Source organism: Delphinapterus leucas, chromosome 8 (assembly GCF_059928025.1).
Source record: "Delphinapterus leucas isolate spDelLeu-1000000601 "Yukka" chromosome 8, BTC_Dleu_Yukka2, whole genome shotgun sequence".
NCBI classification, from domain to species: Eukaryota; Metazoa; Chordata; class Mammalia; order Artiodactyla; family Monodontidae; genus Delphinapterus; species Delphinapterus leucas.
This window is the reverse complement of record NC_143136.1, coordinates 60292010-60314259: the sequence shown is the minus strand read 5'-3', so window position 1 is coordinate 60314259 and position 22250 is coordinate 60292010. Positions and strand designations below refer to the sequence as shown.

At 39.0% G+C, this 22250-nt stretch overlaps 1 protein-coding gene across 1 annotated transcript in view; it reads left to right on the top strand.

The window, feature by feature from the left end:
• The window catches only part of PDK1 (pyruvate dehydrogenase kinase 1), a 38497-nt gene extending 17646 nt beyond the window's left edge, over positions 1 to 20851 (top strand). The window contains exons 9-11 of the mRNA XM_022570042.3: positions 11745 to 11855; positions 15225 to 15338; positions 17466 to 20851. Of these exons, the coding sequence (XP_022425750.1) occupies positions 11745 to 11855; positions 15225 to 15338; positions 17466 to 17606 (366 nt within the window). The 3' untranslated portion in view covers positions 17607 to 20851. The remainder of the gene's footprint in view (positions 1 to 11744; positions 11856 to 15224; positions 15339 to 17465) is intronic.
• The last annotated feature ends 1399 nt before the right edge of the window (positions 20852 to 22250 follow it).

Genomic DNA, 22250 nt, shown 5'->3' with positions numbered 1-22250 from the left:
CAGGACCTGCACCTTGGGGAGGGAGCTGTGAAGGAGGAAAAGCTTCCACACACTAGGAAACCCCTTCACTGGCGGAGACGGGGGATGGCGGGCGAGGGGAGCTTCAAAGCCACGGAATAGAGCACAGCAATAGGGGTGCAGCGGGCAGAGCGGAGAGATTCCTGCACAGAGGATCGGTGTTGACCAGCACTCACCAGCCTGAGGGGCTTGTCTGATCACCTGCCGAGGTGAGTGGGGGCTGGGAGCTGAGGTTCAGGCTTCAGAGGTGAGACCCCAGGGAGAGGACTGGGGTTGGCTGTGTGAACACAGCCTGAAGGGGGTTAGTGCACCACAGCTAGCCAGGAGGGAGTCCGGGAAAAAGTCTGGAACTTCCTAAGAGGCAAGAGACCATTGTTTCGGGGTGTGTGAGGACAGGGGGATTCAGTGCACCGCCTAAACGAGCTCCAGAGACGGGCGCGAGCCGCGGCTACTAGCGCGGACATCAGAGACGGACATGAAATGCTAAGGCTGCTGCTGCAGCTACCAAGAAGCCTGTGTGCAAGCACAGGTCACTATCAACACCTCCCCTCCCAGAAGCCTGTGCAGCCTGCCACTGCCAGGGTCCCATGATCCAGGGACAACTTCTCCGGGAGAACGCACGGCGCACCTCAGGCTGTTGCAATGTCACGCTGGCCTCTGCCGCTGCAGGCTCGCCCTGCATTTCGTACCCCTCCCTCCCCACCAGCCAGAGCCCCTTAATCAGCTGCTGCTTTAACCCTGTCCTGTCTGAGCGAAGAACAGACGCCCTTAGGTGACCTACACACAGAGGCGGGGCCAAATCCAAAGCTGAACCCCAGGAGTTGTGCAAACAAAGAAGAGAAAGGGAGCAGAATAAAGAAAAAGAATGAAAAGAATTGAGGACACTCTCAGAGACCTCTGGGACAACATTAAATGCACCAATATTCGAATTATGGGGGTTGCAGAAGAAGAGAAAAAGAAATGGACTGAGAAAATATTTGAAGAGATTATAGTTGAAAACTTTCCTGATATGGGAAATGAAATAGTCAAGTCCAGGAAGCACAGAGTCTCATACAGGATAAATCCAAGGAGAAACATGCCAAGACACATGTTAATCAAACTATCAAAAATTAAATACAAAGAAAATATATTAAAGCAGCAAGGGAAAAGCAACAAATAACATACAACGGAATCCCCATAAGGTTAACAGCAGATCTTTCAGCAGAAACTCTGCAAGCCAGAAGGGAGTGGCAGGACATATTTAAAGTGATGAAAGGGAAAAACCTACAACCAAGATTATTCTACCCTGCAAGGATCTCATTGAGATTTGATGGAGAAATTAAAAGCTTTACAGACAAGCAAAAGCTACGAGAATTCAGCACCACCAAACCAGCTTTACAACAAATGCTAAAGGAACTTCTCTAGGCGGGAAACACAAGAGAAAGAAAAGACCTTCAATACCAAACCCAAAACAATTAAGAAAATGGTAGTAGGAACATACATATCAATAATTACCTTAAATGTAAATGGATTAAATGCTTCAACCAAAAGGCATAAACTGGCTGAATGGATACAAAAACAAGACCCTTATATATGCTGTCTACAAGAGACCCACTTCATACCTAGGGACACATACAGACTGAAAGTGAGGGCATGGAAAAGATATTCCATGCAAATGGAAATCACAGGAAAGCTGGAGTAGCAATTTTCATATCAGACAAAATAGATTTTAAAATAAAGACTATTAGAAGAGACAAAGAAGGACACTACATAATGATCAGGGTATCAATCCAAGAAGAAGATAGAACAACTGTAAACATTTATGTGCCCAGCATAGGAGCACTTCAATACATAAGGCACATGGTAATGGCCATAAAAGGGAAAATCGACAGTAACACAATCATAGGGGACTTTAACACCCCACTTTCACCAATGGACAGGTCATCCAAAATGAAAATAAATAAGGAAACACAAGCTTTAAATGATACATTAAACAAGGTGGACTTAATTGATATTTATACAACATTCCATCCAAAAACAACAGAATACACTTTCTTCTCAAGTGTTCATGGAACATTCTCCAGGATAGACCATACCTTGGGTCATAAATCAAGCCTTGGTAAATTTAAGAAAATTGAAATCATATCAAGTATCTTTTCCGACCACAACGCTATGAGACTAGATATCAAACACAGGAAAAAAACTGTAAAAAATACAAACACATGGAGGCTAAACAATACACTACTTAATAACGAAGTGATCACTGAAGAAATCAAAGGGGAAATAAGAAAATACCTAGAAACAAATGACAATGAAAACACGGCGACCCAACCTATGGGATGCAGCAAAAGCAGTTCTAAGGGAAGTTTATAGCAATACAATCCTACCTCAAGAAACATATCAAATAAACAACCTAACCTTAACACCTAAAGAAAGCAATTAGAGAAAGAAGAACAAAAAAACCCCAAAGTTAGCAGAGGGAAAGAAATCATAAAGATCAGATCAGAAATAAATGAAAAAGAAATGAAGCAAACAGTAGCAAAGATCAATAAAACTTAAAGCTGGATCTTTGAAAAGATAAACAAAATTGATAAACCATTAGCCAGACTCATCAAGAAAAAAAGGGAGAAGACTCAAATTAATAGAATTAGAAATGAAAAAGGAGAAGTAACAACTGACACTGCAGAAATAGAAAGGGTCATAAGAGATTACTACAAGCAACTATATGCCAGTAAAATGGACAACCTGGAAGAAATGGACACATTCTTAGAAAAGCACAATCTTCCGAGACTGAACCAGGAAGAAACAGAAAATATAAACGGACCAGTCACAAGCACTGAAACTGAGACTGTGATTAAAAATCTTCCAACAAACAAAAGCTGAGGACCAGATGTCTTCACAGGTGAATTCTATCAAACATTTAGAGAAGAACTAACACCTATCCTTCTCAAACTCTTCCAAAATATAGCAGAGGGAGGAACACTCCCAAACTCATTCTACGAGGCCCCCATCACGCTGATAGCAAAACCAGACAAAGATGCCAAAAAGAAAGAAAACTACAAGCCAATATCACTGATGAACATAGATGCAAAAATCCTCAACAAAATACTAGCAAACAAAATCCAACAGCACATTAAAAGGATCATACACCATGATTAAGTGGGGTTTATCCCAGGAATGTAAGGATTCTTCAATATATGCAAATCAATCAATGTGATACAAAATATTAACAAACTGAAAGATAAAAACCGTATGATCATCTCAATAGATGCAGAAAAAACTTACGACAAAATTCAACACCCATTTATGATAAAAATCCTCCGGAAAGTAGTCATAGAGGGAACTTACCTCAACATAATAAAGGCTATGTATGACAAACCCACAGCGAACATGTTCTCAGTGGTGAAAAACTGAAACCATTTCCTCTAAGGTCAGGAACAAGACAAGGTTGTCCACTCTCACCACTGTTATTTTACATAGTTTTGTAAGTTTTAGCCACAGCAGTAGAGAAGAAAAAAGAAATGAATGAAATCCAAATTGGAAAAGAAGAAGTAAAGCTGTCACTGCTTGCATATGACATGATACTATACATAGAGAATACTAAAGATGCTACCAGAAAACTACTAGAGCTAATCAATGAATTTGGTAAAGTAGCAGGATACAAAATTCACAGAAATCTCTTGCATTCCTATACACTAATGATGAAAAATATGAAAGAGAAATTAAGGAAATACTCCCATTTACCACTCAAACAAAAAGAAGAAAATACCTAGGAAAAAACCTACCTAAGGAGACAAAAGACTTGTATGCAGAAAAATACAAGACACTGATGAAAAAAATTAAAGATGATACAAACAGATGGAGAGATATACCATATTCTTGGATTGGAAGAATCCACATTGTGAAAATGACTATACTACCCAAGGCAATATACAGATTCAATGCAATCCCTATCAACTACCAATAGCATTTTTCACAGAACAAGAACAAAAAATTTCACAATTTGTATGGAAACAAAAATGACCCCGAATAGCCAAAGCAACCTCGAGAATGAAAAATGGAACCCGGGGAATCAGGCTCCTGGACTTCAAACTATACTACAAAGCTACAGTAATCAAGACAGTATGGTACTGGCACAAAAACAAATACAGATCAATGAAACAGTATAGAAAGCCCAGAGATAAACCCACGCACACGTGGTCACCTTATCTTTGATAAAGGAGGCAAGAATATACAATGGAGAAAAGACAGCCTCTTCAATAAGTGGTGCTGGGAAAACTAGAGAGATACAAGTAAAAGAATGAAATTAGAACACTCCCTAACACCATACACAAAAATAAACTCAAAATGGATTAAAGACCTAAGTGTAAGGCCAGACAGTATAAAACTCTTAGAGGAAAACATAGGCAGAACACTCTATGACATAAATCACAGCAAGATCCATTTTGACCCACCTCCTAGAGTAATGGAAATAAAAACAAAAATTTAAAAATGGGACCTAATGAAACTTAAAATTGCTTTTGCACAGCAAAGGAAACCATAAACAAGATGAAAAGACAACCCTCAGAATGGGAGAAAATAATTTACAAATGAAGCAACTGATAAAGGATTAGTCTCCAAAATTTACAAGCAGCTCATGCAGCTCAATATAAAAAAAAACCCAATCCAAAAATGGGCAGAAGACCCAAACAGACGTTTCTCCAAAGAAGATATACAGATTGCCAACAAACACGTGAAAAGATGCACAACATCACTAATCATTAGAGAAATGCAAATCAGAACTACAGTGAAGTATCACCTCACACCGGTCAGAATGGCCATCATCAAAAAATCTACAAACAATAAATGCTGGAGAGGGTGTGGAGAAAAGGGAACCCTCTTGCACTGTTGGTGGGAATGTAAATTGATACAGCCACTATGGAGAACAGTATGGAGGTTTCTTAAAAAACTAAGAATAGAACTGCCATACGACCCAGCAATCCCACTCCTGGGCGTATACCCTGAGGAAACCATAATTCAAAAAGAGTCATGTACCACAATGTTCATTGCAGCTCTGTTTACAATAGCCAGGAGATCGAAGCAACCTAAGTGTCCATCATTGGATGAATGGATAAAGAATATGTGGCACATAAACACAATGGAATATTACTCAGCCATAAAAAGAAACGAAATTGAGTTATTTGTAGTGAGGTGGATGGACCTAGAGTCTGTCATATAGAGTGAAGTAAGTCAGAAAGAGAGCAACAAATACCATATGCTAACACATATATATGGAATCTAAAAAAAAAAAGGTCCTGAAGAACCTAGGGGCAGGACAGGAATAAAGACTCAGGCGTAGAGAATGGACTTGAGGACACGGGGAGGGGTAGGGTAAGCTGAGATGAAGTGAGAGAGTGGCATGGACATATATACACTACCAGATGTAAAATAGATAGCTAGTGGGAAGCAGCCACATAGCACAGGGAGATCAGCTCGGTGCTTTGTGACCACCTAGAGGGGTGGGATAGGGAGGGTGGGAGGGAGACACAAGAGGGAGGAGATACGGAGATATATGTATATGTATAGCTGATTCAGTTTGTTATACAGCAGAAACTAACACAGCAATGTAAAGCAATTATACTCCAATAAAGATGTTTAAAAAAAAATACCATAACCAAAAATATGAGTCATGTTGATAGTAGGAACCCCTGATGGGAAGAGCACTTTACCTCTGTGGTCTTCCTTCCCCAAACCCTTTACGCCAGTCAAGCCATGAGCAAAACATCAAACAGATCCCAGCTGAGAGACGGTCTATGAAATACTTTCCAGAACTCCTCAAAACTCTGAAAGGTTAGCAGAAACAAGGAAAGTCTGAGAAATTATCACAGCCAAGAGAAGCCTAAGGAGACATTTTCCTGACAATCAAACGTAATGGGGTGTCCTGTTATGGAAAAAAGGCATAATGTGAACAAAATGTGGACTTTAGTTAATAATCACGTATCACTGTTGGTTCATTAATTGTAACACTTGTACCATATTAGTGTAAGATATTAATAAAGAAAATTGGGTGTGATGTAAAAAAATATATATATGATGCAACAACTCTGAAGACCAGTTACTTTCCAGGTCCCTAAAGTTGTTGGTGGTAGTTGTTTGGTGACTTTTCATTATAAAACTAATTCTGTAATGTCTGTATTCTTTGTTGTGTGTGCTTTCTGCTTAGTGGTCAACTAATGATTGGACCGAGGTTTCTTTAAATGCCTTCTCCCAGTCTTTGTCAAGAGACTCTGTGTGCCTATTGGGGCACATCTTCAATGTTTAGCCAGGCAGTTGACAACTCTGAATTAACCTTCAGGTTCTGCTTGTACAGAGCCTCAAGGTTAGTCAGAGGTGAAAGATTAGGACCCTTTTAGGTTCTTCCTGAACATAGCCCTGGGCATGAGCATGACCTTCTAGATTTCAGGATATCCTTGAGCTTTTCTAAGCCCCTGTGGACATCTCATTCCTTAGCTTTTCCTACTAAGTTTTTTGGGTAGCCTATTATTTGCCTTAACTGTCGTAGACTGCCTCAGGCAGCTGTCAGATTAACTAGTTACCTCTAAGTGTTTTTGACAAGTGTTTGAGGATGCGGGGTACGTGCACCGAAGACTTTTTCGCACTGGGGAGCACAGAATCAGGCCAGAGAAAGATAGTCTTCCCAGTGGCTGCCAGGCAACTCTGGTTGCAAGTTGTTGATGGGTGGGGGAATGGGAGGTGGGAATAAGCCAAGTTAAAATACCACAAAGCTCATTGTTGTTTTTCTTGAGTCAATACTCCCCAGATTGCTACAAGCCTTTGGTTAATTTCCAGAGTCCTGACAATTTTTGCGTTTTTGCTTTGGTGCTTTGATGGACTTTTTGGAGGTCCTTTCTCCACTGTTTCTGCTGACGTCACTCCTGCTATTCCTTTTGAGAAGACTTATGCTTATTCCAATCCCTGTTCCTTTGTATGTGACCGGTTATAAGTGACAGGTTTTGTTGTTTTCTTTGTTTAATTGAAGTTCTTAAGATCTTCAGCTCTGTTCTGAAATTTCATAATGATGTGACTTGATGTGAGCCTTTTTGTACCCATTGAGCTGGGTCCTTTAGAATTTCCACTGTTTCTTTGAAATACTTTCTTTACTGTTTCTCTTTCTGATAGTCATATTTCAAAGATGTTGGGCTTCGTGAAATGGCCCTCTGATTTTTATCTTTTCTTCTTGTTTTTTATATCTTGAACTTTTCATTCTACTTTGAGATTTCTTTGACTTTGAATTCCCAACTCCTCTATTGAATTTTTATTTCTATTATAAATTTCCCAGGAACTTATTTTTTATTATTCCTTTTTTTTGTAGTATTCTGTTCTGGTTTCATCTTTTTTTTAAATCACTCAGAGGATAGTGATATTAGTTATTTTTTTAAAAATTAAAGTGCTTCAGCTCTCTGTACGTTTCCTCTGAATTCCTTTTTTCTGTTTATCCCTCTTGGCTATTCATATAAAAGAATGAGGCACAAATAAATATATGGGAATATTCTCTGCTGAAAAGGTAATGTGAACGTGTCACTTTTTTCCATTCCAGATGCTAATGTGTGCCTAATTTTTGGTTAGTTATGTGTCAGCTACTTGCTTATTAGGGTCTGTTTGATTCAAAATAAGTCCCATATGTCTTCCGCTTTGGGGCCTCAGTTGTGCTGCAGCATGGTCTTTCTCGTACCTTTTTCTGCTTGTGTTTCTTGTGCTTTAGCATGCTTGTCTGCAGCTGCTTTCCATTACTTGTGGTCATCCATCACTGTATGGATCAAGGTTCACTGAGCTCTTCAGCACTCATCAGTGACTCATTCTGTGCTGGGGGACAGGCTTTGCTTAGGGACTCTGTGTCTGTCTGGTATAAAGAAAGGTTCATAATAACCCAGCAATTCCACTCCTGGGTATATACCCCAAAAGCTTGAAAAACAGGTATTTAAGCAAAAACTTATACATGAGTGTTCATAGAAACATTATTCACGGTAGCCAAAATCTAGAAACAACCCAGATGTTCATCGGCTGACGAATAGATCAACAGACATGTGGTACATCCATACAATGGAATATTATTTGGCCATAAAGGGAATGAGGTATTGGCTCATGCTACAACATGGATGCTACAACACTGAAAACAATATGGTAAGTGAAAGAAACTAATCACAAAAGGCCACCCATTATGACTTAATGTATGTGAAAAGTCCAGAATGGACAAATACATAGGGACAAGAGATACATTAGTGGTTGCTTAGGAGTGTAATCAGTAAAGAGCCCGTGGTTTCATGAAAATACTCTAAAATTGACTGGTGGTGGTTGTACATACCTGTGAATGGAGGCATACCTTGTCTTATGGCGCTTCACTCTATTGTACTTTGCAGCATTATTGTAAAAAACTGAAGGTTTGTGGCAACCCTACGTTGAGCAAGTGTGTTGGCATCATTTTACAAACAGCATTTGCTCACTTCATTTCTTTGTGTCCCATTTTGGTAATTGCAATATTTCAAACTTTTTCATTATCGTGTTTATTATAGCGATCAGTGATCTTTGATATTCTAATGGTTTTTTGTTTTATATTTTTAAATTAATGTTTATGTACATTTTTTTAGACATAATACTGTTGCACACTTAATAGACTACAGGATAAGTGTAAACATAATTTTATAGGCACTGGGAAACCAGAAAACTCAAGTGACTCGTTTTATTGTGATATTTGCTTTACTGTGGTATCTGGACCTGAACTCACAATATCTCACAGGTATGCCTGTATGTTAAAAACCATTGAGTTGTATACTTTAAATGGGTGAATAGTATGGTATGTGAATTATATTTCCATAAAGCTGTTTAAAAAAAGAAAGTCTTGTAAGGGTTTTGAACAGACTGTTCCAGAAGCTTCTGTACAAGTGCTTAGCTATATCAGGCTCTCCTCACATCCAGGTCACATGACTGCATCTGCTCTTGTTACCGCTTTCCATGTTAAATGCTTGCTTTAATTTTCTTCAGTAGAGCTTTCATCCCCATCACTTACTCTAGGCCTGGATTTTTTTGCCCCCCACTCTTTTAGCTTGTTGAAATTATTGACTTTTTTTTTTTAACTTTTTATCCCTCTGCTAAAAATCCTGCGAAAGAATTGGTTTTTTCTGACTTACAAGTCTAGCTACTGTTTCAGATTTGGTGTTTGGTCTATATTCAGTAAATAACATAAGTGTTTACAGCCACATGTCTTATAAATTAAAACTTAAATGTCTTGGTTCATTCACTGTTAGCAGTTTTACAAACTGGACGTTTAAAAGCTGTTGACTAAGAAACTTCAGGAGCTATGGGTGAATTCAGGATTAGTAAATTTCCTGCCTTCAGAACTGTCATCAAGTTAGTAGTGGTTCATTTCCCGTGGACCTGAAAATCCACATATATTAGCCCAGGGAGCCTAGTGTTATGGGGAACAGGACTTTAGGGATGGCAGGTCTCAGATGACATTGAGAGGTGGTGATTTCATGCGCTGAGGAGAAAATTTTCAAAGTAATTGGCAAACTTCTCTTCCTCTGCCTTCCTGTTGACATTACTCCACACTGCCCTTCTCCTTCACAATCTCTTTCCTTTTCCTTGGTGTAGGCTTATGTTTCTATGATTCTTGATTTTTTTTTTCTTCAAATAATATTTAGAGTTTTTCAATTTTCACATCTCTTTTGCAATATATTTGTCATCAGAGTGCCATTCTTCTTGTCTTAAATATATGCAGACCAAACGTGTCTGTCTGTCTCTCCGTTATTCCCTCTGTCCCTTTTTCCCAAAGAACTCAGGTTCTGTTATAATACCTGTTACAATTCTCTTGGAAAATCTTTTGACCACTTCAGAAATGTACTGGTTCCAGTTTATTGTATTTTTGGCTGCAAAGCAAAAGCAGTTACCTTTATCAATTTTTAACTATATTTCCATGGCTTAGATTACCCCTCCACCTCTAATGAGATGACACTTCTCAGAGTCACCCCTGGCCTTTCTTTTCCACTCTCTGCTTTTATCGTACTAACCTATGGCTGGAAATCACTTCTTGTTTCATACCTGCTGGATTGCTGTAGTGTTTCTGACCAAAAGGTTAAGGAAAATCAGAAAATATTTATTGAAGTGTACCTTTCTATCTTAGTATCTAATGTGTTGTTTACTTAATATTTATAGAACCACACTTGACTCATGTTACCAGTAAATGTGCAGCAGAGCATTAAATTAAAGGATGAATAATTAACAAATTGATGGATCTCAGAAAATACCCAGAGCCCTTCATTCATCTTACTAAAATAAATCTCTTCACAGGGCTTGAATTCATAGCCAAGAACAATTTCAAGCATAATGCTACATATATAAGTTCTTAATAAAGTGCTTGTATATCTTTATACTGTAGTTATCTAATTATAGACATCAGAGGCCAGTCTTCAAATGATATTTCAAAGCAGATTTGTATTTGAAAAATTAAAATAGCTATGAATTTCCATTGTGAGTGTAATAGATGTGCACATAAATATTTTTAGAGACTATATAAAAAAACTCAGCTGTAAGCCATTCAAATTGGCTTTTTAATATGTATCATTCCATACAGTTTTTATCTGTATATCTATACACATGTTAAAAGCAGGTTTGTATATCACAACCATGTTAATATTATAGATAGAATCAATTTAGATTTTGTGACAAGGGAAAATGGCTAAAGTAGATTAAAAGATAAGCTGTACGATAGCTAGGAAAACAAGTCCATGTTAACTGAAGGAAAACAATGAAGACAATCTAAATAAATTACTAAATTCAATCTACCATATGATTTGAGTTGGAAAATGACATAAGAACAATGTAAAGAACTGTGTCCTTTATAACTCACCAGAAAGTTGTCTGGGAGACTGTGCTGTGAAATTACTTGTAGATGAGACTCTAAAACACAATGAAATGGTTCTGTTTTTTTCCTCCCTGAAAATGGAAATTATACTTTTATTTCCATAATAGAGGTAATTGTGGAAAAATATTAAGAAACTAAAACCCCAAAAGAAGAAAGTCACTCATAATTCCATTGACAATTATATTTCGTTAGACTTCTTTATAATTTTTGCAGAATTAGAATGTCATAAATGCTTCTCCATTTTTTTTGCTACTTAACAATATTTTATGAGCCTCTCATGCCAGTACATACAGTTCTACCTAATATTTAGTGGCGAAATAGTATTCTGTTTTAGAATGTATGTTAGTTTACTTAAATAGCCCCCTACTGAGGTGGTAATCCAGTTTTAGCTGTTCTACACAGTACTGTGATGGATATTCTCATACGTACTTAGCATGCTTTTCGGATTATTTTCTCAGGATAAACGTTGTGTCAAAGGGTACATGCATGTTTCATCTGGTTGCCAAACTGCCTGCTAGAAAGGAATTACAAATTTATTGTTACATCCAAGATAAGCTAAGCCTATGCCCTATTGTGTGCTGTACTGCATCATTAGTGTGACTGCAATAATTACACAAAGCCACAGCATTGAAATCTGTATTACAGTGGAGTTCTTATGTCGTAGAATTCTACATGTTAGAGGGGTTAAGTCCAGCAGTGGTGGAAATGTTTACATTCGCAACTTGTATCACGTGGTATTCATTTTGGAAAGCAGAGCTTTTCAGCCAGCAGTTAAATGGTGACACAGCATGTGTTGGTATTTTGCTGTTTCTTGGACTTGGTGACAGGCTATGATCCTTTATTACCTTAGATGAGTGACCGAGGAGGTGGTGTTCCTCTGAGGAAAATTGACCGACTCTTCAACTACATGTATTCAACTGCACCCCGGCCTCGCGTTGAGACGTCCCGAGCAGTGCCCTTGGTATGTGATCAAGAAATTGTGAAGCAGATTTTTGTGACTTGTCATAAAATAATTTACCACATAAATCAGTTAAGCCATTGTGTAGGTTTCACCACAAGGACGAAATGAAGCTATTAAGGGGGAAAAACCCCACTTTCCTCTAAATTTATAGTTTTTAAAATGCTCTTTTTTAAAATGATAAGAGCATAGGACAAGGAGTATGGTTTTAGAGTTCTTGTTGCAAGGACAAGGTTAATAGTGGTGTGTCTGTAGTTTCCACGTGGTAAACCACATTTTGATATACTATCTCTAATGTGAAGCCTAAATTACCAGCTTTACTAGTACTTGGTTTAATCTTCAGTGTTTGGGTTTTTTTTCCCCTCAAGTACTTGTAATTAGAAAGATTACATGTTTGAGACTGAGAAGTATGACTAGAGCTCTGATCAGTTTAATTGCCAGCCTGAAAATGGCTCAAATGATAATGGCGTTAATAGGTTTTTTAACTGATCATAGTCACCTATTTTCAGGTTTTAATAAGGTTAGCTTCTGAATGGACTCATTCATGGTCCTCCAACACCCAGAAGAGCACTTTGCCAAATCTCTTACCTGTAATTCTGGAAGAACTCTTGTTCTTCCGGGCTTTGAAGGTTCTCTGGCATATACACTGGAGTTACACTGTAATGTGATTAAAAACAGTATAAGATGGGTCTATTTTAGACTCTTTCCTAGGAAGTTACTAAAAGGACTTCATTCTAATTGCACAGCACATTCTACAACTGTAATACAGTTCATGTCTTACCAAACTTTTAAAATGATTGCCCTAGGAATGTGCTTTTCAAGTTGAGATATGGGTAGGCATCCATGTGCCGTGGGACAGAAAAGGTCAAATGAACACCAGTGTCTTCTTAGATCCTGATTTTACTCTAAGAAGTGGAGAAAAGGGATATGCTGCTTTTGTAGTGAACAAACATTGTAGAATTTTTGTGGAGAGCGGCATACTGTACTAGTCCAGACTCTGAATCTAAACTGTCTGGTCCATTCTCAGCTCTACTACATCCTAGCTGTGTAGCCTTGGGAATATTTTTGACCTTTCAATACCATAGCTTCCCCAGCTTTAAATTTCGAATTATGGACTTCCCTGGTGGCCCAATAGTTAAGACTCCGTGCTTCCACTGCAGGGGGTACGGGTTTGATCCCTGATTGGGGAACTAAAATCCCACATGCAGCGTGGTGTGGCCAAAAAAAAAATCGAATTATTATAAAGATTGAGTTAATATATCTAAAATGCTTTTTATAGTACCTGGCACACAGTAAATGCCATGTAAGTGTTTGTTTAGGATGCAAAATTTACTTGAATTTTTAAGAAAACAGGAGGCTTGATGTGGTGCAGGCTGCCCCTACACCTACACAGTCTTACCGAGGGTAAGCCTATTGTTAAGCTTTTACATAGCCTCATTCCTGATGTCATGACCCCTTTGTAAGTGGACCCAGTAGGCAAGCACTGGCGCAGCTGGGGAAAGGCTGCTTGACCTCCACAGGAGTGGTCATCAGGTCATACCTGATTACTGAGAGCTTCCTCCACATGATGCCTTCTGGTGGGCATCTACATGGATGGAATGTCTTCACGCTGTAAGCCTGTTCAGAGAAGACTGTCCACATTTCCCTCTTCCAGACCTTCTCTGTTAATCCAGTTTTGTTCTTTCCGAGTCTCTGACCAGCCAGCCCATTTGCCACTGCCCATGGTCCATGTAGGTGTTCCACTTTGAATTCCACCCACTGGTAGGATTTGCTTTCACTCCTGTCTTTCAGGCCCGGCCCTGAGAGAGGCTGTAGTGTAAAGGCAGTCCACCTTGGCTGGTGTGGGACACTGTGTAGATCCAGCAGTGGACCAGGCCCATGCTGTTTTACTTTTATGTTAACTACTTATAGGGGAAGCCTGATGGGTCCACAGGTGTGGTAGGTTCAGGGAGAGGCAGTGATAAAGTAGATCAGGTACCATGGGATCCTGAGCCACCTGCTCATGCAGTTTTCTTGGGGCCATTTCTAGAGCCACTTAATGTGTCAATCAGGGTCCCACCTGGAAAGAGATAATTATAATTCAAGGAAGGCTTATCTACGAAGAGACAAATTATAGAAATAGGGGTGGGATAGCACAGGAATCCTGGCTAGCAGCAGCAGAGCTGTCACCACCCTGACTCCAGGGGAGAAGGAGAAGTTAGCAGAACCCAGAAGGGAAAGTTGCAGAGCAGCTGCTTACTCCCCAGGGACCCAGCCTGCCCAGGGGAAGCAACCTCAGTGAGAAAGAAGCAGGGGATGAATACCCTGACTTGACTCCCTTGGAACTCCTACTGGGTTCCCCATTGGCTAGACCCACTGGAACCAGAGGGCACAGAAATCCACTGACATCTGTTCAGGTCAGCCTCCCAGGGCAAGGAGAAATGTGGAGAATGGATAGTTGATTTGGAGGGGTAAACAGAAACTCTGGTTTAAAAAAATCAAGTAATAAATGATAGAGGTAGATAAGGCCAGAGCCTGGATTTGTTAATAGCAGATTCCTGAATCCACATACACTCTTTACTGAAGTACTATATGGAATGTCATTGAACATCTGAGTTGGTGATAAGACCCTTTCTTACATTTATCCAAATGTTCTTCTTTGTATTAAAGAATTGGTAGGATTTATCCAGGTAAAGATGGCCATTCCAGATACTGGGAACAGAATGAACACAGATGTGAAAAATAACATGATTTGTTTGAGGGACTTAGGAGGAGATTTACTTCAGCTGGACTGGAAAGTGGGTGGACAGACCTGATCTTACAGTCTTGAAAGCTCTTTTTTAGAAGCTTGGATTTTTAGGCAGTGGGTCTGGATGATGGGGGTGGGGAGGGCTTTGGGGTGCTTCAAAGATTTTTAAGCAGGGTAAGTGACCTGTCAGTGAGAATTAAAAGAGAACTATTAGGGATCTCTTCAGGTTTGGAACACGGGCTGCAGTTCATGGTGTGAGGCCATGACATATATCTGTTAGGCTGCCACCAGGCTCTTTCTACCCTTGCTCCCGAGAGAGGCCATGTTTTATGTAGTATCACCGAAAGCAGTATTGGGATGCTCTGGAGCAGGGCAATAAAGAAGAGAAACGTGCTTCTTCTAGACCCCCACAGGTCATTTTATACAAATAAGAAGAATGAGGAATTTTAAATGACCAGAGGGAAGCCGTCTAATGCAGTACTCAATTGGGCTGCAGCTTGATCATTTTTAATACTTAAGTATTAACTGATCTTTTAGATGTGGGCTCTGATAGCCCTGGGATACTCCAATAACGTCTATTTTAATTAGAGAAGTATTTCAGTGTGTGGCTTTCCTAATAGAATTTCATTTTTCTCATCAAACAGGCTGGTTTTGGTTACGGATTGCCCATATCACGCCTTTATGCACAGTACTTCCAAGGAGACCTAAAGCTGTATTCCCTAGAGGGCTATGGGACAGATGCAGTTATCTACATTAAGGTAATGACTATAGTCTTCTGGACTTAATGATACTTCTTTGATTATAAGATGCCAGCATTTAACTGTAATGAAATTTTCTTCTACCTCGTGCTATTAAAATATAAATGTTTTTATTACAAGGATCTCCTCTGCTTTGACAAATGATCTCTTTGACTGTGGGTAAGAAACGCTCGACTATAATGATCAGGGCTTTGTTAATAGAAAAAAAACTGGGTTAAAGTGGGGCTTCAAAAACTTATGTTAAAATTAAATTTGTAAGATAAGACACATGAATTGACATTGATTCACCAGCCTTTTGATGTACTTGCTGAGGCCTTTCATTTGCATATGGGTCTGCAGATTGAAGTTTCAGTTGTCTTTCTTGCAGAAGCTATACTTACAATACCTTGTTTTGGTTTCTTTAATCAAAGAAATAGCCAAGTGCATAATCCTTGTTGATTATTATGCATTTCCTTACAGTTGTCTTCTGATTTGACAGCAATTTTTATGTGGCTTTCCTTCATGAGTCTTTATGAAACATTCATCTTAGTTTTCAAAGAACCCCCCCCTCCCCGCCCATTTTTTGTGCTTTGTTAAAAGCAATACTTAGATTAAATTACAATGACAGATTTAAGTATATTAACAGATTTAGGAACAATTACAGGTGACTCTTGGTAAGCATATAGCTCACCTGGTGGAAACAGACTTGCCTGGGTTGTTCCATGTGTTTATCTGACAAATCAGTATAAATTACAGGGATAGAAAGCCCTGGATTAGTTCAGCAGTGGGCTGTTGGTACCTAATTTTTTAGCGATACTAGTTTCTTGTTCTGGCCACTAGATGGCACCTATTTTATAGGAAATGCTAAAGACTTTACATTAGAAAAAGTAAAAATTGTCTGAAAAGGTTAAGTTCTTTCAAGACAATTTTCTTTTTTAAAACCATCTCAATTGTGAGGAACTTAAAAACATTGCCTTCATGATGCCCTTTATATCATCAAATGTAACATTTTTGTTTGAGTCTATAGATCAAGGAGTTCCAGCATAAAGAGAATATGATGTATAGGTGAAAGGTTTCTAGCTCCATTTTGGAAAAAAATAGAATACATGAAGTCTTATAGAATAATTAAGGTCCTTCCTTCCTATTATTGGAATGAAACTTCCAGTTCAATATTTTCTACATCTTGGGGAATACCTGTGGCTTAAGGTTGAAATCCTACCAAAATATCCTAATTTGAAGATAATGAGGAACATAGTTTATCTCAATGATACACGGGAAGCTGAAATAGAACGGTGAATTAATTGTGATAATATGGTGGAAACATGAAATTACAATCAGCCCTCTGTATCCCCGGGTTCCATATCCATAGATCCGAACACGACTAAAAAATATTTGAGGAAAAAAGAAATTCCAGAAAGTTGCAAAAAGCAGAACTTGAATTTGCTGCACATCAGCAACTATTTACATAATATCTACGTCATATTTGTATAGCGTTTACGTTGTATTAGCTATTATAATTAATCTAGAGATGATTTAAAGTATACAGGAGGTTATGTAAAGATTATACATAGATACTACAGCATTTTATATAAGCGACTTGAGCATGGGCAGACTTTGGTATGCATGCGGGGGTGGGGGGGTGATAACAGAGGGTCAGCTATGCATGATGCAGAAATCATATACAGAAATCATGCTATAACTAAAATTAGTGACTTTAATGTAGGAGAAGACACAGGATCAAACCCAGATTTCATTAAATGATTGTACAATTACATAAGGTACATATGTGAATTTTTATGCTTTTACACTTAACTGACTTTTTCAGTTAACCAACTTCTGTTTGTCATGTTTTATAAGAATGTCTATCACACGTGTGTCAAACTTCAATCCAGCAGCTCCCAGGCTGGCTGGAGAATTACCGCAAGCAATAAACTCAACATGCACATCGAGCAGTTGCCTTGGGCTTAGTAAATAACACGTTTCAAAGATGTGCTCTATTTTAAAATGTATATAGATGGTCTTATGTTTGATAAAATACAAATCCAATGAAGTATTGTTTAATTTGTAGTAACCTTTTGGCCACTGTAGATTTTCTCAAATAATGTATTCCAAAAAAATGCCTGATTTAGGTCCTGCTTTGACTTTCAGGCTCTGTCAACAGAATCAATAGAAAGACTCCCGGTATATAACAAAGCTGCCTGGAAGCATTACAACACCAACCACGAGGCTGATGACTGGTGTGTTCCCAGCAGAGAACCGAAAGACATGACGACATTCCGCAGTGCCTAGACACACTTGGGACCCCTGGAAAATCCAGATGTGTTTTTTAATTAAATTTGGAAGGGATGGTGTTCAGAACTACACTATACCAAATACTTCATGTGTCGTTTTCACAGTTAACTATTTGGGTAGATAGAATAAGTGGTAAGTTAAATTCCTTTTATGCCCATTAAATCTCCTAAAGGATGAAGTTGTACCTATTTTACACTTAAATTTTCACAGTTAATTGAACATTTTTAAACAACTGTAGTTCTGGTCAACTTTCTCTTTACAGTAGACTTCAGAAGCGTAGAAGTCTTTGGGTTTCTACAGGAAGCTGTGTAGTTTTGTAGTTTTTTAAGAAATACTTTTATGTCTGCTAGAAACATTTCCTTAATATCGATTAGCCAGTTAGCCATCTTTCTGTTTTAGAGGAGTTCTGCCAGCCTTTATTTAGTAATGACAGATGTAATAAGATGATTTACAGATTTACACGACTGACTACAATTAAAGCGGTAAACAGTTGCCCTGTTAAGTGTAGAACCAGCCACCTTTCAGCATCTACATGCATTGTCTTCACTCTGAAGTTAATTTATCATGTTTTAATTTTATTGCAAAGGATTGTAATGACTGATTTCCTATGGAACTAAACCAAGATCATGGGCAGTCTACTTTGAATATGCTTACGATTAATGCAATGGGAAATTTTTATACTAAAACCTAACAGCTGCTAAAATTCTAAATTGAATTTAAGAAATTGAGGGCAGAACAGTGAGTCGCAAAAACTGTACTAAAGATTGTTGCGATTACCTGGGGGCGCTTTTGAGAAAGTTTTCCTGAGTCCTACTCCAGACATTCAGAATCAGACTCTGCGGCTGGAGTCCAGGAATCTCAGTTTTTATAACACTTCCTAGACCAGTCTGATGCCTCACCTAGTTAGGAAGCCACGCTTTTAAAGTGAGTAATGATGATACCACATTTGCTAACATAACAGATCTTTATATTTTGGTTTTCACCTATTGAAAGGTCAGACTTCTAGACTCTGGTGCAATTAGAAGCATAATTGGAAGCAAGAGACAAGTTGGCTACAGAAGAAGAGTCAGGTAACCAAAGGATTAGAACCGTAAATGCACAGGTATTGAGAAAAAACATGTTATGAAAAATATCTATACTTTATCAGGAAAAAGTCACCTTGGGCTTATCACATTCAAATGTTTGCATTCGAATGTTAATTTGTAGTGTACAAATTTTTGGTATATTCAGTATATTATAACTCTGTTAGGCTTTAAGACAGAGATACCAAACAGGTGGTATCATCTTCGTTTTTGAGACTCAGAGTATAGCCCAAAGCTGCCCAGAATTGGCGTGAGGGCTCAAGCTGTATCTGCTGATCACTGTCAGCCGCCTGGTCTAAGAGACCATGAAAGTCAGGAGACTAAGTTGTTAGTCTTACCTCATCTTTTAAGGTGACAGGGAAGTACACTGAAAATAAATTTTAAAGTAAGATTTTAAATGTTTAAAGAACAGCTTTACTACTTAAATGGGGAACTTTATCTGGTAAATACATTGAGTTGAAACAGCTCATTCTCAAAAGGATTATGTAAGCTTAACAGTGCTATACAAATTTGTAAATTGGAAGGGATGTTAAAGGGCCGTTAGCCCAGGACTCTCACATAAGAAATGAGGATCCTGAAACCCGGGGTGTGTGGTGTTTGCCCAGGGCTGATTAGCTGATGTGACCAAATGTTGGAAAAAGATCTTTTACCTATTACTCCTTAATTATGGATTTTATGATAAACAATAGGATATGCTAGTGGATGATTTATATTAGTTCAATGTGTCACAGTTTTTTTAGCTTAAAATTACACTTTTCTTATGATGATGAAATAGTTTCGAATCCTTTGAATCAAAGTATTCACTTTCTTTCCTAAATGAGACATTTGTACAACTGACATAAATTTGATATTTTTACTTATGATCCACGCACACACACACAAAATTAAAGTTTCTCTCTTTATTTAAGAGCTAAGAAATTGTATTTTCAAAGGAAGAATGAAATCTTTTCCTTTAGCTTCTTTTTAAGGTATAATGGCTTTTTCACTTTGTTACTGTGGTAAGGGACACAAAGTTACATACAGAAATATTTGGGGGAATGCTTTCTCTTAGTTGGTTTTAAATTATTGTGCTACTTGGAAAGTTTTTAGATTCTTATACTGTTTTCCCCCACCAGCATTTAATATGATGCCATGTAGATTTTTTAAATATACTGAAAGATAAGAGATGGATATTAAGTGATTTTTGTAACCTGGGCATTTAATGAATATGCCAACATTTTTTTAGGAAGAATCACAAAAAGTATTCTGCCCTGTACTTAAAGTACTAGCTGGCTTTAGATGTCTTCATACTTAATGGTAATCACTTCCTTGCACTGTGAAGTTGTTACATGAAGATGCTGAAGTGGCAGTCTACCCTATTATTTTATAAAATGTTTTGTGTATGGCAATAAACTGAAAACATGGATCAACTCTTATTCTGAAAATATATTGACCAATTGTTTTTTAAAATAAAGGTCTCTTTCATCATCAAGGGTCAGCTTTCTGTAAACATTCAAAAAGTCGAAGCTATGTGGCTCACAATGCACCTCACTATGCTTGGTAGAGCAAGTGTTTAGATTTCCAACGTGTATATTCTAATCGCCAAAGCAGGCAGTCGTTTGTATGGTTTGAGTTATGCTAGATTTTCATTATCCAAACAGCCACAGATGACTGACTTACTGCATAAATGAACATCTTCTCTTATGTGATTTTCAAGAGGTTATGTTAGTATACTCTTTGAATAACTTTTCACAATATAAGTAATATAGGAAAAGCCTTAATTTAACCAGCATTACTGTGTGCTTGTACCAGCCGAAAGTCAAAATTAAACTCCTCTAGTCAAAGACAGGTTCCTGTCCTGATCCTGATGAATGGGATATGACCATCAATCTTCCCTTCATTATTAAAGCCAACAAGTTCCATAAAAGGACTGCATAGGTAAAGAACCAGGGAAACAGACTACTAGTGTTAGGGTCCCTTTGTGGCCTTGTGAACAGCCAATCAGAAAGGAAGCCAAAAAAAAAAAAAAATCAACCAATTCGTTTGCATCTTCAATTGCTGTGCCATAAATGTGAAGTTTTAAACAGATGAGTAATCAGGGTTGAGTTAAGCTGGTTTGCAAATACTGTATATGATTAACTTCTGGCCCCCAAAATTAAATTTTCTTATAGTCAAACTGAATGCACTTGAAAAAATGTGGCGTGAAGTATTTTATGTATGGCAAAAAAGAACGCACTGCTGGTTTGCTTAGTCCTGGCATTCTTAAATTACTGCACCTTTTGTTCTGTTTACACGTTTGGAAATAATTAGGTATATACTACCCACTCTTCACGTTTCTTCAGCAGTCACTAACCATAGGCTTTTAATAGCGAGAGACAAGACTGCCAGCCTTTTCAAATTTATGACATGAGATGACCATAAAATTGGGTGGCCATGAGATTCTATATTATTATAGATATAAAACCATTTGGGGGAAGGAGGATCAAGATGGTGGAGTAGGAGGATGTGGAGCTCACCTACCGCCATAAACACATCAAAAATACAGCTGCAGGTGGAACAATTCACACATAAAACCAACTGGAAACTGGCAGAAGATCTCTTACACAACTAAAGCTGCCGAAAAGATTTTCCATGTAATTGGGTAGGACCAAACACATAAAAAAAAGGCATCAGGATGGGACCAGCACCCCTGGGAGGGATCTGTGAAGGAGGAAAGGTCCCCATGGGCAGGCTCTCACTCTGGGGAGCCCCCTTGCCTTCTAGGAGGTCTGCTGGGAGAGGCTGGAGTGGCCTGGACTCTGATTGCAGGGAGTGTGTGCATGCTGACTTGCCTAGCGATCAGGGTGGAGGGAGACCAGTACTGACAGCTGCCACCTCCTGCCCTTCCCAGTCCCAAAGGCATGCAGAGCAGGGCTGCTAGAACGCACAGTGGAAAGATGCTGAATCTCAGGCAGATAGGCCCTGGGATAGGACTCTGTCTAACTGCATGGAGATAGCTTGGAGGGCCTGGGGTGTGGTCTAGGCCAAATCTCAGAGCTCATTGTCAGCATGTGAACAGCGGGGCACAGGTCCAGCATCGCAATCCACTGCCAGCACACACACACAGTGGTGCCACAGAGACGCATCTCTCTGTGCAGACAGTCCCTGGGGAGGAATACACAGCAGTTTGTTTCCCCGTGGGAGCTCTCCAGTTCCACCCACCCCACACTGTAACCTGGGGCCAGATCTAGGGCGGACAGGTCCTGGGAGAGGCCTGTCATGGAGGCAGCCCAAGTCCCGGGCAGCAGCACAAACACCTCCATTCCTGCAGCCACAGCACCAGCCCACCCCACACTACAGCCTAGTACTAGGTCTGGGATGAACGTAACGGAGAAAGCGACGTGACCTTGGGCTGCTTCCAGGCAGAACTGAACGTACCTGCATGGGCAGCACATAGGTTTGCTGTGACCACAGGGGCCTCACTTGCTTCAGCAATCATCTCCTTTGAGACACAGCACACACTTCAGGGTGATGAAGCCTTATCAAACCTGACCCTCAAGGCTTCTACTCCCAACAACCAAGCAGCAAACCCGATCCCTGA